Source organism: Syngnathus floridae, chromosome 2 (assembly GCF_059516105.1).
Source record: "Syngnathus floridae isolate MCC-2025c chromosome 2, RoL_Sflo_1.0, whole genome shotgun sequence".
Classification (NCBI taxonomy): Eukaryota; Metazoa; Chordata; class Actinopteri; order Syngnathiformes; family Syngnathidae; genus Syngnathus; species Syngnathus floridae.
Genome location: NC_142414.1, coordinates 17,503,637 through 17,516,609, shown reverse-complemented (window position 1 = coordinate 17,516,609; position 12,973 = coordinate 17,503,637). Strand labels below are relative to the sequence as shown.

Here is a 12,973-nt window from a genome sequence, read left to right as displayed (position 1 = left end):
CAGCTTGACTTTTTAGGATGGCTCTTCAAGTGCATGGCAGTTCCTTGCCAGCATGTTTGAGGTCAAAAATCCATCTGCGCATCGACACGCCACCCTGTCCCTTCCGGAGCATCAGACTGCATGCGAGACTGGGTGCATCACGCAATTACTCTTGTTTCGTCTAGTCAGCAGTCACATCATCAATAAACACAGATGGGCCAGTTCCATCATGTTGACTTGCTATCATGCGTTTCTTTCTTGCTCTTCCCATCATTGATCTATTTGTACTTTTTTGTTATATCTCAACACGTCCCTCGTGGAACCTTTTTCACATGCCCTCAAGCTCAAAGTAAGATACACTTGTAAGCAGACAGCTAGCAGCGGGCTTCGACACGCCACGCAAACACAAACTTCCCTTGGAACTCATCTCGTGTCAAATGTTCTCTTCCCTTACATGGCCTAAATGCCATCAATCCATATCACTCTTTCTTTCCATGCTCCTGCCCCACCCCACCCAGTTCTCCTTGCCATCTGATGGTTAATTCATGGAGTCTGGCTGAACATGCTTCCTCTCCATTATTAATATAACATTAGGGAGACAAGAGGGAGGGGCGGGGGAGAGAGAGGAGGAAGAGGAAACAAGGAATCTGGAGAGAGGAAAGACAGTGGAATGAAGAGCAGGCAACTGGGATGGGTTGGGGAACGGCAAGGGGAGAAAGTCTTTCGTCCCCAAAAGCCACGCCAGTGGCAGAGTGACAGATGAGAAGGGAGGAAATGTGTTGGAAGGAGGAGGAAAAGTGTGCGGCACGTGATGCTGCTGCAATGCACGCCATGTCTCCTGTGCAACAAAAGAGAGGCACAAGCCATGAGGAGCTCATGTCTTTCTTTTCACACACTTCAGAAAAGGGGTCAATACAAAAAGGCATATGAGGTGACGACTTTACTTTCTTGGGAAAAAAAAACCACTAAGATAAAAGGAAAGCTCAGGACAGCCCTTGCCAGATTTCAGTGCTCAGTTCTATTTGAGCCTCTGTGCATTCTGCTTCATGTGAAAGCAACATGTCCTGAAATAACCCACACACTGACTTATTTCTCACACTTCTTTGACAGAAGTGTGTGTGTACTGCATGCCATCAATGGAGCAGTCACTGTCCTGAGTTGCATTTACTTCATTTTTTGGATAAATTGCACTTGCAAAGTAATCTTAATTCAACATACTATTTTTACTTGAGTATTTATTTTCAGATGAAACAGTCGTTTAACCCTGCTACATTGATGTGTATTCTACTTGCTACTATTATTTATCAATCCATAATTGTTTGTTTTTATCTATCATTTGTTATTTCATGAAAAGTTGTATTATTATTATTGTTCAGAAGTATCGGAATTTTGCGATTTTGCTCATTTAATTTCACATTCAGACTGTACACAGACCCATTAGGCAGATATTTTGCATTTTATGCAAAGTCGCTGACTAATGTCAAAATGTAATGTCGTGATCCAAGGTTTCTCAGAATAGTCATCATATCACAAAACGTATTACAGACAAAGCTGTAGGAAGATGTCACAAGATGGAAGTCCTCAAGTGCCCTCACTGCTCTACACAGACGGTTGAAGACGTCCCCAGGGAAGCAAAACAATTTGGACCTGACTCCATGAGGACACTTCTTGGCAGAAGGTTGTCCACCAAGCACTTAAGATAATGAAGAGCACCGAGCTCAGTAGTTGGATCCTGAAGGCACCAAGTTGGTTAGCCAGTACTTCAGTAGCTTTAGTTACATCCAGCTGGATGGCAGTGACCCTTCATTTTCATTCACGACAGCCAAGCATGACGGAGAAGAAAAGGCACAGGCCGGATGTGGTAGCCATGTGCTCTTCTCCTTAATATGCGCTAATGATCTGGTGCTAATTAAGGATTCCTAAGTGGGGGATGTGTGGGACTTGCATAATCATTGACTCACAGCAACATGTCCCTTGTGAAACACTGAAATTGATCCTCAACGTCTTGCTGAAAATCAAGCCGTGATGGGCAGGTGCTGAAGGCATACCAGACCGCCTCCGACCGACCAACACATTTGTGGGAGCAGAAATTCAGGACAGAAAGTTGAATGCCCTTTTGGTGACAGACAGTTGAGGGAAGAAATAAGTATAGAAAGACACTGTGCCAAATGAGAAGAAACAAAAGTTGAGTCTGTGCTACTTGAACACAAGAACTGCTTAGTCCCAGCGATGACCCCAAGAAAGAGGTTAGGGAACCGATCGAGATCTATTGCATATTTGGTTTGTGCTCTTCAATAAGAACAATTCAAACATTGATTTAAAGTAAAACAATTGCATACAATATGCATCAAATGGAGCACAAACTGTTCTGGAAAGACCTCCAGGACGGGAACTCCCTTTAAGACTTACAGTAGCTGAGCTGCCGCATCCAAATATTGCTCTCCAGAACTGTTTTTTTTTTTCTGTTGACTGACACAGACATAATGTAAAACAATTACAAACAACAAAGATCAACAAGAACCAGTCATAATCAGGTAAAAAGATTCAGTCTGCTACCACGATAAGAATCGTCAAAATTTCAGACCTCTGCAACCAGGAAGAAGGAAATGAAGATTTGTCGCCCCGCGGTGTTAAGCCGCGGTAGTGCAGTTTGTGTTTTTGCCTCTGCTCTGTCTCGTGCGCAAATTCCCACACGCATGAATGCTCTGCGCAATTCCCCACAGAAATGACGCAGTGGCAAATTATCCACTGTCTTGCCTGCAGTGTCCTCAGATACACTTGGCTTCCATGTCGTAGAGTTGGAGAAGGTCAGAAATCACAGCATCTATGTCTGCTTTGGTCACACCATCACAAAGCACCTGCACGCAAGCACACAACTCGGGCTCAACGTGGGAACTTCAAACAACTGCGATGGAGGCATAAAACATCTCGACTTTTTTTTGTTGAAGGATTTGCATTTAAATAGAGCGAGCGCCTTGCAGAGCTTCAACAATAGAGACCTGATTAATAAAACTGCTTGACAATGGAACGTTTTTAAGTGCACCGCAGTCCCGATTAATATAAGAGCATGAAGACTTTGAAGATGAGCTGGAGAGGTGGTCAATCATCTTAAGTCCATCTTCAGATGTGGATTTTTGGAGGGGGAGAATTTATCAGGAACATCTATCAAGAGTACAAAATGTAACCGACTTGTGCAATAACTTTCTACCATCAGTTTTGCCCAAGCCTGTTCCAAGAGTTCATTTTTAAAAATACTAATTTACTTGAATCACAATTCCGAAGAAATACTTCATTGGTTCATTTTCTATGGGGTTCCTTTCATTTCTAGAGGGATTTTTAACTTATTGTTTTGACTCCCTTATGCTTCATTTTTACCACACAATTCCATGTCATATTTTTCATCTTGACACAGGTTACCGATGGAATAGTGGTACATTTGTACGTCGTTTTTCACTGAGAACAGTTCCGAAGTCTGTTACTAATTCTAATACACATTTTTAAATGGTCCAAATAAAGTATGATTTGTTACACAGGCGCGCACACAAATCAAAGTACAATATCTACTACATCTTGGTGCAGTCTAATTTTTTTTTTTTTTATAAATGATTCAAACTAAATGAATCAAGCAACATGTAACAAACAACAATTGAGAGCCAATACACACCTGCCACCACCGTTTCTCCCCAACAGGCAGCTCCACTCCATAGCTGTTGAGAGCCAAATACAGTGTTGCTATAGCGATGTGTTGGGGCGTGTGCCGGATGCACATCGAGCCATGGTAGCAGTCTCGAAGCAATGCCCAGCAAGTCTCGGCAACGGGGCATCGAGACCAAGCGTGCCGGTTCACCAGCGACTTTACGGACGTCACGTAGTGGAGTAGGTACTAAAGAGAGGGTGAAACAGAACAAGCACTGAAGATGGCATACTATTTTCAGAGTCGCAATACAAAATGTCACACAAGGAAGATGGACACTAAGAACGGACGTTTGCTCGCTCCAGCACACGCAGACACACCTTGTGCGGATGTTCAAAGGTGACTTGGAAATTGAGCTGTCGGAGGATGAGAAGCTCACATTGCACCACACTGTCTCTTAGGTCCCAGAATTCCTTATCACATTCTAAAGGGGGGCTGTGCCTATTAAAGTACCTGGGAGGTGGGAGACAGGATTGTAGTGGGGAACTGTGACATGAATCCATCATTTCACAGCATCAGCAGATTTATTTTTGTTTTTTTACCTGTGGCTTACGTTGATGATGTCCCGGGTCCGTATGTGCTGCTCCTCCACTTTGCCTGCCAGGTACAAGCAGCTCATGGCCACCAGGTCGGGTTCATACACACTTAGGCTGACACATTCGAAAAAGTTGTGGTACAACACGCACGCTGTAGCAACAGGCACAGAGCGCATGCCCAGCTTCACTCCTGAACAAGAAATGAAGATTCTTTGAATTTAATTTCTCACTGACGTGGTCATACATTTTCCCTCATGTGTGATGTTCTTTCTTTCTGCAGAAGGGCAGAATTGTGTGCGATCCCACTGGCTGTTCATTTGTCGACGAGATGATTTGGTTACCTGCTTCCATTATGAAGCGACACAAACGAAAGTGAGTTTTCATGTCCCGAGCAATGTCCGCATCTCCACCTCCGCTAGAAGAGCTCCCTGCAGCCGGATCCAGAGGTTGATCCCGAGGGGCAGGCGAGCGAGAGGACGGACCCGGTTCCATGACTTCTGGAACATTAGCACTGCAAAAACTAAATAGCGTTTACGCGAAAACAAGTCACGTCAGTAACTGTTGTGCCCAAAAGTGAACGCAGCACTCGGCGTGACTGAATGCTTGAACAAGCTCGCACAATGCTAAAGCTAACCACCGAAGGCATGCAGAAACCGGAAGTAAATAATAGAATATCCGGTCATATGCAAGGCGCGGAACGCGACGTCATTCACTCCCTGATCACTATTGGTTCACTTAAAAGTTCACTCTTTAAATGAAAAATTGCCTTGTAACATTATCCCGTCATGTCAGTGCTGTCGCATAATTACAACGCATCTTGGAATTATTGAACAAGCAGTACGTGAATCTTCGTCCATAGCTCTACTTTTCCACATCCAGGATAGCAATGACGTCACGTTCAGTTCAGCGTTTAATACGGCATGCACGTTTGTATTTCGCTAATCGATGACGCAACACGACTCATGACGCTTGCATTCTTCTGCTCCAAGTGATTTCTGTGGTACTTCGTCAACACTTCTCATGCGCTCCTAATAGGTCACGTGGTTGGGTTGCTATGCAACGACTCCACGCAACAAACTCAATTTAATCAGTCGCAGAAATGTCGTCCAATTTCTCAGCAAACCAGGTAATTATTGACTTTAAACGCGTACTTATTTGTGTTTCTCATATGATTAGTGTAAGTTTTGTTTCCATCATCAGTACAACGATGCCTTCAAGCCTCAGAGGCTGCAGAACTGGTGTCAGCCGAAGCAACCCACCAAGGTTATGACAGCACTTTTAATATATTTGCAGACGTACCATTCAAAGGTAGCACTGTGATCATTTAATGATGGGGTGTCCAAACTTCTTCTCAGGACCGCATACTGAAAACAATGCAAGGGCCGTGTTGATACTCAGCTTTAATTTAACATAAAAGAAATCCATCAGTAAGGAATTAGAAATGTTCTGCATTGCTTGCAGTATACATATATTTATTGATACAGGAAATTTAACTAAAACAGCTAGAGTAGTTCACATTTTCAAGATTTTTTCGTGGCTGTCGGCCTTGCATCTGACACAAATATCGGACCTGTTCTGAGCTGCAGCAGAAGCATTCACTCAACACAGCTTTTTTTACCGAGAACTTAAAACACACACACAGCTGTAGTTAAAAGAAAGTGGCCCCAACTCACCTTTTTTTTTTAAAGAGAAGAAAACGAACCTCCTCTCCTGCCTTCACACTCGGTGTAGAAGGAACTGCGTTAATTGGGCTGCAACGATACATACATAGTTTGGACACCCTCGCTACAACGTGTGGTGCATGTTTGTAGGCATCCACAGCACGGCAGGGCCGCACTACGTTTATTGCAGATAACAGAGGATATCTGCTCCCTGGAAAGTCAAAGGTAAACCCTTGGAAACTTTTGTTACACATTCTTAAAGATAAAAAGTTGACATTACTTCCCTTGCCACTGTGTGTCATGCACCAGAGAGGCAGCGCCTGGCCTGACTTTAAAGGAACATGGGATCTACCTGCTCGTATACCAGCGCACAGAATCAACCCCACCGCCCGCTCTCAAGAGGGTCTTGCAAGACTCCAGGCCTGGGGCTTGGACCCTCAGCACATAGACAAATCTGGGCCACTAAGAGGCAGCAAAAACACACGTGCTTCACAGGATGCTAGCAAACAGGTTTGGGCTCACCCGCACACACACACAGAACACACACACACACGGTTTATGCTTCTTTTATCTTCAACATAGATGATAAAATGAACCATGATAACATTACATTTTTACAGACAAGCTTTGAGCTTAGTTTCAATCTGAAGTTGTAAAAAGCAAACAGTGCTTTAAAATAAGTAAAAAAGGACATAAGACTTTTTTAGCCTTTTCCCCATGCAAAATACTGTGCCCACTGTTTTGTATTCTCTCATGCGCTCAGCCACATTCCTCAAGTAAGTGGAAATGGCAAAAGAGAGGATCATAAAATTATAGTGAGCTCAAGCGTGACTCACGTCACTGTTGACTGCTAGGATTAAGCTCTCTCAGCGCTAACAGGAATAATAAAGCAGAAGTTTTCCCTGTTTTGTGTTGCTTCTACTGTACATTGCTTAAACTACTGTGATGAATTTAATCAGTGGGCCTTATGCACTTTTAACTAGTGATGGGTAAATGAAGCTTCAAATTTGCATCATGAATCAGCTGTATTTTTTTCTTGTCCTTTATCATACAAGTCATACTTAGCAATTTAAGCCACTTCGAGGCTTCAAATTTGTTTCATGAATCAATTGTATTTTGTCTTACTCCTCCTTTATCATATAAGTCATACTTGGCAGTTTAAGCTACTGTTATTTCATTTCCACATTAGAAGTGTGACTCACTCCAGTCCATGTTGAAATCTGGTGGCGTACAGCAGGATGGTGCCGTCTCGGACTCATTGGCCCCATCTGCAGCTGAAGCCCAGCAAGCGCCTCAAAGCCGTCCCGTTTCTGCAGACAGAACTGGCAAACGGGGACAGCAGACGCAGGCAGATGAGGTATCATCTGTCAAACTGCCTGCCGCCGACAGACAAAAGGATGGCGAAACTGTGACAAGCAGGCCGCAGAGCCAGAAGGCAATATGAGCTTCGCGGCCGGTGATAGCAGAAGGCCACCATGCAAGGCCAAATTCTGGTTCGGTGCCAGCCTTAACCACCCCAGAGGAATAAAAATAGCAAATTCATATCATCCCCTTTTCTAAACTGGGATGATTGTACTGGTAGACCAGCTCACACGAGTGTATAAATAGGAAATTCTAGGACCTCTCTGAAATGTAGTAGTTCTCTGGTCTCTTTATCTTAACAGCTGTCCATTTAGAATGCCTCTGAACTGCAGTCTAGAAAAAAAAAAGGTTCAAATAAAATACGCAACTGTATTGTTGTAACTTAAGTGTCCTTTTTTTTGCAGTTTAGTCACTCACATTCCAGCATTTCCAAAATTAAATAGAAATGTGCATTTTCTGTCACACCCAAGAAAAACTGGACACGCAGGCTTGCAGTCAGTATTAGTCAGGTTAAATATTATCTACTATTTATATTTGTAGAAGGTAAAAGAAAGCTCATGCTGCGAGGCCTTCAGCGTTGACATACTTGCATGATGAAGTACGCAATCTAAATCCATCTTAAGAACCATGAGTAAAAAACACTGAACAATCCCTTGAGCACAGATTGGATATCACCCCATGACTTGTGACTCAACTTAATAAAACCACATGGAGCACGAGTCACCACATCTTCACCCCCTCCATGCCTGCAAATTTAGCAATAGTGAGCGGGCTAAAACAGATCAACTACACACACAAAATCGATGTTTACTTATACCAAATCGCTTCAGTTTGTTAGCATTAGCAATGTATAGCTTTTTTGAGAGATATTACATTCTAAATCAGGGTTGGGCAATTTAAATACTTACATGTTGCCACAGTAGTCTAAATGTCTGATTAATATTGCATTTGTGGAATATGATCACGTTACCAACTAGTCACGGCTCACCAGGGTTTGGTCATGTGATGTTTGCAATTTGAGTCCTTAGGGCACTGTGATGTCATTTTCAGTGGACAGCAAGTAGCAAAATGCCCCCCCCTAATGATTGATCAAAATGGGAAGATGTTGTCGCTCAACTAATATGACACAAACAAAATATTAACCAGAATGCCATGTTTGGATTACTGGGGGAGGAGCATGAAACATTTCACTGTAAAGAATATTTTTTACTCGGGTTTCTCTTTCGACCGAGGGGGCCACAATTTCCTACCAGTGCTACTAAGGGGCCACATTAGACTGGGCAATTCCTGAGAACATAAAAGACAAAGTATTCAATTTTATTAATTTTGTTCTTTCATTTAACAATATAGCACGTGCTGTACAATACTTTAATATATTATCTCATATATTTCATATAACTTTGGACTTCAAGTTAAGGGGTCATCTAAACATGTGCATTCATTTTGCAGCAAAAAAAAAAAAAAAAATACAAATATCAAAAATTCTTTCAGTCAGTGACAAATGAACCTTTAAGGTTTTTTTGACCCATTAAGCATCAGTAAAAAGCTCTGGCCATTATTACATTATTCTCTTGACAATTCTGTAGTTTTTTAGTGTTGCTGCCGTGAGTACAGCTCAAGGTTGAAATCTGCTAACGTCTCAAGATGAACAGGCACATTGGTTTGCATTTACATTCACTCGTGTCAAGTTAAATCAGATATACCAAGTCAGGTGAAACAAATTGATATAAAAAAAATAAAGATGGCAAAATACCTTTGCACTAGCGGCTTGTTTACAAAAAAAAAAAAAGACTTTCTTGAGGTACTGCGCCTCCGTTTGAAGTTTTCCTTTGCTCAGTGATTGAAAACCACCGCTCAATGTGGTCCAGAACACCAATTCACATTTGTGGAGGTGAGCTGGGCTTTATTGTGATCCTGATTTTCCTAATGACGACCCAATTCTTCTGCTCAGCTGTAACTTGTATCCTCAAACACGAAGAAGCGGCTCCGTAGGTTTTATCTACTCCTTGCATCACAAACCAACCATTCTTCATAGATCCCAATTTATGAAAACCTTTGCACGATTTCTCCTCATTTGCAGTGGTGATCACACCGCGTCCTAATTCCACCTGCGCTGAGTCCAAAATATCTTTCCCCTCTGACCCAGTCTCAACAGTTATTCCTGTCACCACTCTTGGGTCTGTAAACACCACAGTTAAATGGTTGCCTTTCTCTGGAGAGCGACCCCAGAAGAATCCTTCCCCGGCCTCCCAGGCTAGTTTGGGAAAGTGTTTCCCGTAGGTAGACATGTCAGAGAAAACCTCCGCTGGAGGATTGGAGTAGACCCCCTCCTCAAAGTCCTTGTCCTTTAGTTTGTTCTCATTCCCTTGGAATGAAGAGAAACTCCCCATGTGCTGGAATAAGGAAGGCTTGAAAAGGATGGGCTCCTTCTGAGTCAGCAGCACTCGAAAGTGAGACATCAACCAGTCGCAAGGCATTTCTTGATAGAAGAGGAAGAGAAAACGTGCCAGCAGAGGGAGGTGGGCCGACTTGTAGAGTTTGCCAATGTAGCCAAGGCTGGAGAACTCCAGCATTGCCCAGGTCATCCTCTTAGCTTCTTGCTCCTCAACGCGCTTTTTTACGGTTGTGAGGAAGTTCTTTGCGGCGGAGACGTCGTCCTCCAGCTGGAGGTAGTATCTGCCCACACCTGAGCTGTAGTGCATAAGAAAAGCGTAATCCAGGTTCTGCTTGGAGCGGTATGATACTCTCGCAGGAGAATCATTGTAGTTCCTTTTTAGACCTGTAGGAGAGCAAGAGAGAAGCTATATAAACACAGTTGACCTGGATGATGATAGTGTAAAATGTTTGCGATTAACCTGTAGTCGGTGGATAGCTTTCCTCAGCGACATGAATGACCAGCAGGTGACCTTGCTCTAGTGCTGATGAAAATTCAGATTTTATTTTCGTCACTGTGGTCGTCAGCCAGTTGACATCGAAATCTGCCAGCAGAACTACAACCACCACGGAGGAGCGCTCTTCGGGAGATGATTGGGAGAAGAGGGACACCAACGTGGGGATCAGATAGCTGCCCTTCTTCCTCTTCACTGACGATAGTCCAATACATAGATACCCTATCGGGAAGAAGAGCATGTGCACATCAGTGAGGACCTCTCCTGGTCCGCAAACACCGCGTCACTGGCGAAGAAAGCTCAGCGCCGCCTGTACTTCCTGCGGAAACTCAGGCGAGCACGTGCTCCTCCGGCCGTCATGACAACATTCTACCGTGGCACCATTGAGAGCGTCCTCTCCAGTGTATCGCTGTTTGGTGTGGTAGCTGCACTGAATACAACTTGAAGGCCCTGCAGCGCATAGTGAACACGGCTGGTAAGATTATTGGTGCTTCACTCCCCTCCCTGAAGGAGATTTACACCTCCCATCTCACCCGCAAGGCGACCACAATTGTGAGTGATGTGAGTCACCCCGCTCACTCTTTGTTTGATCTTCTGCCCTCTGGGAAGAGGTACAGGAGCCTGCGCTCCCGCACCACCAGACTCACCAACAGCTTCATACTCCAGGCTGTTAGGATCCTGAAGTCTCTCCCCCCTTCTGCGTAGCGTCCTGTATTTTTGCGCTATATTCTGACTGTCTGCTGTAAGGACACTTGCTCCATTTTTGCTCCTCTTATTCATTTATTATTTATTCATCACTCTTATTTATTCATTGTTTGTGCCTTCTTGTTTTTACTTTTTGTGTTGTTTACTTGTATGTATATTGTGTACTGTGTCTTGTGTGTCTTGACATGTGAAGGAATTGACAATAAAGCAGACTGACTTTGACTTTGATGTACCTTTTTAAATCACGTCATACTACATACCGGAGTTATTTCATTATATTTTCATTTAGAATCAATTTTACAGCCGGTTTATGCCCCCCACACCCAGAGTAATGGTTTAAGCCAAATTCTACATTGACATCAGCTATTGCGCAAACAATAACTGCTGATCAGCATCTGTCAGACATGTTTGCCTTTAACTCCTATTTGTGAAACAGCCGCAAGTGGTCAGCCAATGCTGGTATCGGCCAACGTCACAAGCATCTATAGCTTGAATATCAGCCCGATACTCGTTCCTACTTTGTAGTGTATTCAATTGAACTTAGGTTGAAAAGTATTTATAGTGGTGCCATCAAAATTAATAACACTTGATGCATTTGTATTATTGCAGTCGGTGGTATGTAAAGTGTTCAGTGGTCTATATTTAGACGAAATGGAAAAAAAAACTTACTCATTTGAGTGACTGGTACCCCTGCAAGCAGTTGATAGGTCACATTGAGAGGCAGGTAATCTCCTTGTTCCACCCATGACTCCATACTGATCATCCTTTCTCCCTTCCATGTGATGTTCATTGGTTTCTCTGACCTGTTCAGGTTCTGCCAAAGAAAAACTCCATTCAAATATCATTAACATTCATGATATTTTAATCATCAGTGGTTCATCTTCCGTGGGTGTACTTACAGTGTTGAATGAGTGTGAATAGCGCATCAAGTAGAAGCTCCCCGCAAGGAGCAGCAAGAGCAACACTGCATTTTTCTTCTTTGAATGACGTCGCATTTCCTGTTGTGTACCCCAAAACAGAAATGTGCACAGAAAAAAAGTAAAACAAAATCCCCAATTCCTCGCTCACAGCTCGATTTTCTTCCCCCTGCCGCGGGAGCGGGCACGCCTTGATTGTTTGTTCAGGTTGTGTGGCAAATTTGAACAGATTCCCTACATATGGGTAATTATGTCAGGTCTTGTTAACTAATGCATGTGATGATTAAGAAATATATTGAATTACACATTCATTGTAAATTATTGTCTGTTGTTCTGTTTTCAACAGTGCGCATTTTGATGTTTACAACTTCCTAACGTGTAAGATTTTAAAATGTATGTGCTACGTTGTATATCTTGCTTTTTTCTTTGTGACGAGTGTTTCAGGTGGTTCCATCTTGTATGTGTCGGGGAGCCTCCAACCGAAGGTTTTTTTTTTTTTTTTAAATGTACATTTTTTAAAAAGTCTTCCTGGATTTGGTTCTCTCCTTCTCCACACAGTCCGCCGGTACACGCCGTCTGATATCATGAGCTTTCCGCGTTACTGTTTTATTCCTCAAGTTACCAGGCATGCTTCATTTTCAGATCTATTACACATACAATAGTAAACATCAACCAGGACAGCTCTTGCAAATTCTTCGGGGGATGACAATCTACTCCCTTCCGCAGTAATCTATTTAGGGGCGCGTTCGGAAATAGGCTACGAGCGCGCCCTGGTTGGTTCTCTCACCGTTCGGAAGCTCAGAGCGGTGTTGAAATGAGTCGTTTGGTTATTCGAAGTCCCTGCAGGCGCTTGGTGTGCTCCAGCAGGAAAGAGGCGCGCCACTGGCTTGGAAACACTCGAAGCACTGATTGGTTTAAAACAGGTGGCGTTCGGAGATTAACGAGAAGGGAGCGCAGTCTGACTCTGCGAACACACGCAGTCAAAGGGTCGTGCACAGGCGTCGTATCGTATCAAAGCTTTGACTTTGATAATGATAGGACTGACACAAAGACTCCAAACACGCTACGGCTGTCATCAGGAAATCGTTTTTTTTTTTTTGTTTATTTCAGCTTGTACACAGACATCATCAAAGTCACACTTTCTTTACAAAGCTTAGAATTCGTTCCGTACTCGCCGAAAACGGAACGGGTGGAAGCAGCCTTGCTTATCGAGTCCCGTCCCAAAACTTTC

At 43.3% G+C, this 12,973-nt stretch overlaps 3 protein-coding genes across 5 annotated transcripts; 1 reads left to right on the top strand and 2 right to left on the bottom strand.

The window, feature by feature from the left end:
• Window positions 1–2,209: 2,209 nt before the first annotated feature.
• ccnq (cyclin Q) lies at window positions 2,210–5,054 on the bottom strand. The gene is made up of 5 exons (XM_088370076.1): window positions 4,551–5,054; window positions 4,216–4,399; window positions 3,994–4,126; window positions 3,644–3,862; window positions 2,210–2,837 (listed from the first exon to the last, which is right to left on the bottom strand). Exons 1-5 carry the CDS (start codon window positions 4,699–4,701, stop codon window positions 2,748–2,750), a joined length of 777 nt encoding a protein of 258 aa, XP_088226202.1. The 5' UTR covers window positions 4,702–5,054; the 3' UTR covers window positions 2,210–2,747.
• Window positions 5,055–5,167: 113 nt separating this feature from the next.
• cfap126 (cilia and flagella associated protein 126) lies at window positions 5,168–7,603 on the top strand. 3 transcript variants are annotated; one of them, XM_088370080.1, is made up of 5 exons: window positions 5,168–5,335; window positions 5,410–5,472; window positions 6,021–6,095; window positions 6,180–6,380; window positions 7,108–7,603. In XM_088370080.1, the coding sequence occupies exons 1-5, from the start codon at window positions 5,309–5,311 to the stop codon at window positions 7,312–7,314; spliced, it is 573 nt and encodes a 190-aa protein (XP_088226206.1). In that variant the 5' UTR covers window positions 5,168–5,308; the 3' UTR covers window positions 7,315–7,603. The 3 variants fall into 3 exon arrangements, with proteins under 3 accessions (XP_088226206.1, XP_088226204.1, XP_088226203.1); XM_088370078.1 differs by having other exon boundaries at window positions 7,105–7,603; XM_088370077.1 differs by having other exon boundaries at window positions 7,060–7,603.
• Window positions 7,604–8,528: 925 nt separating this feature from the next.
• On the bottom strand, window positions 8,529–12,767 carry LOC148402284 (alpha-1,3-mannosyl-glycoprotein 4-beta-N-acetylglucosaminyltransferase C-like). The gene is made up of 5 exons (XM_088370075.1): window positions 12,530–12,767; window positions 11,725–11,823; window positions 11,495–11,639; window positions 10,088–10,342; window positions 8,529–10,011 (listed from the first exon to the last, which is right to left on the bottom strand). The coding sequence occupies exons 2-5, from the start codon at window positions 11,818–11,820 to the stop codon at window positions 9,110–9,112; spliced, it is 1,398 nt and encodes a 465-aa protein (XP_088226201.1). The 5' UTR covers window positions 11,821–11,823; window positions 12,530–12,767; the 3' UTR covers window positions 8,529–9,109.
• Window positions 12,768–12,973: the final 206 nt, after the last annotated feature.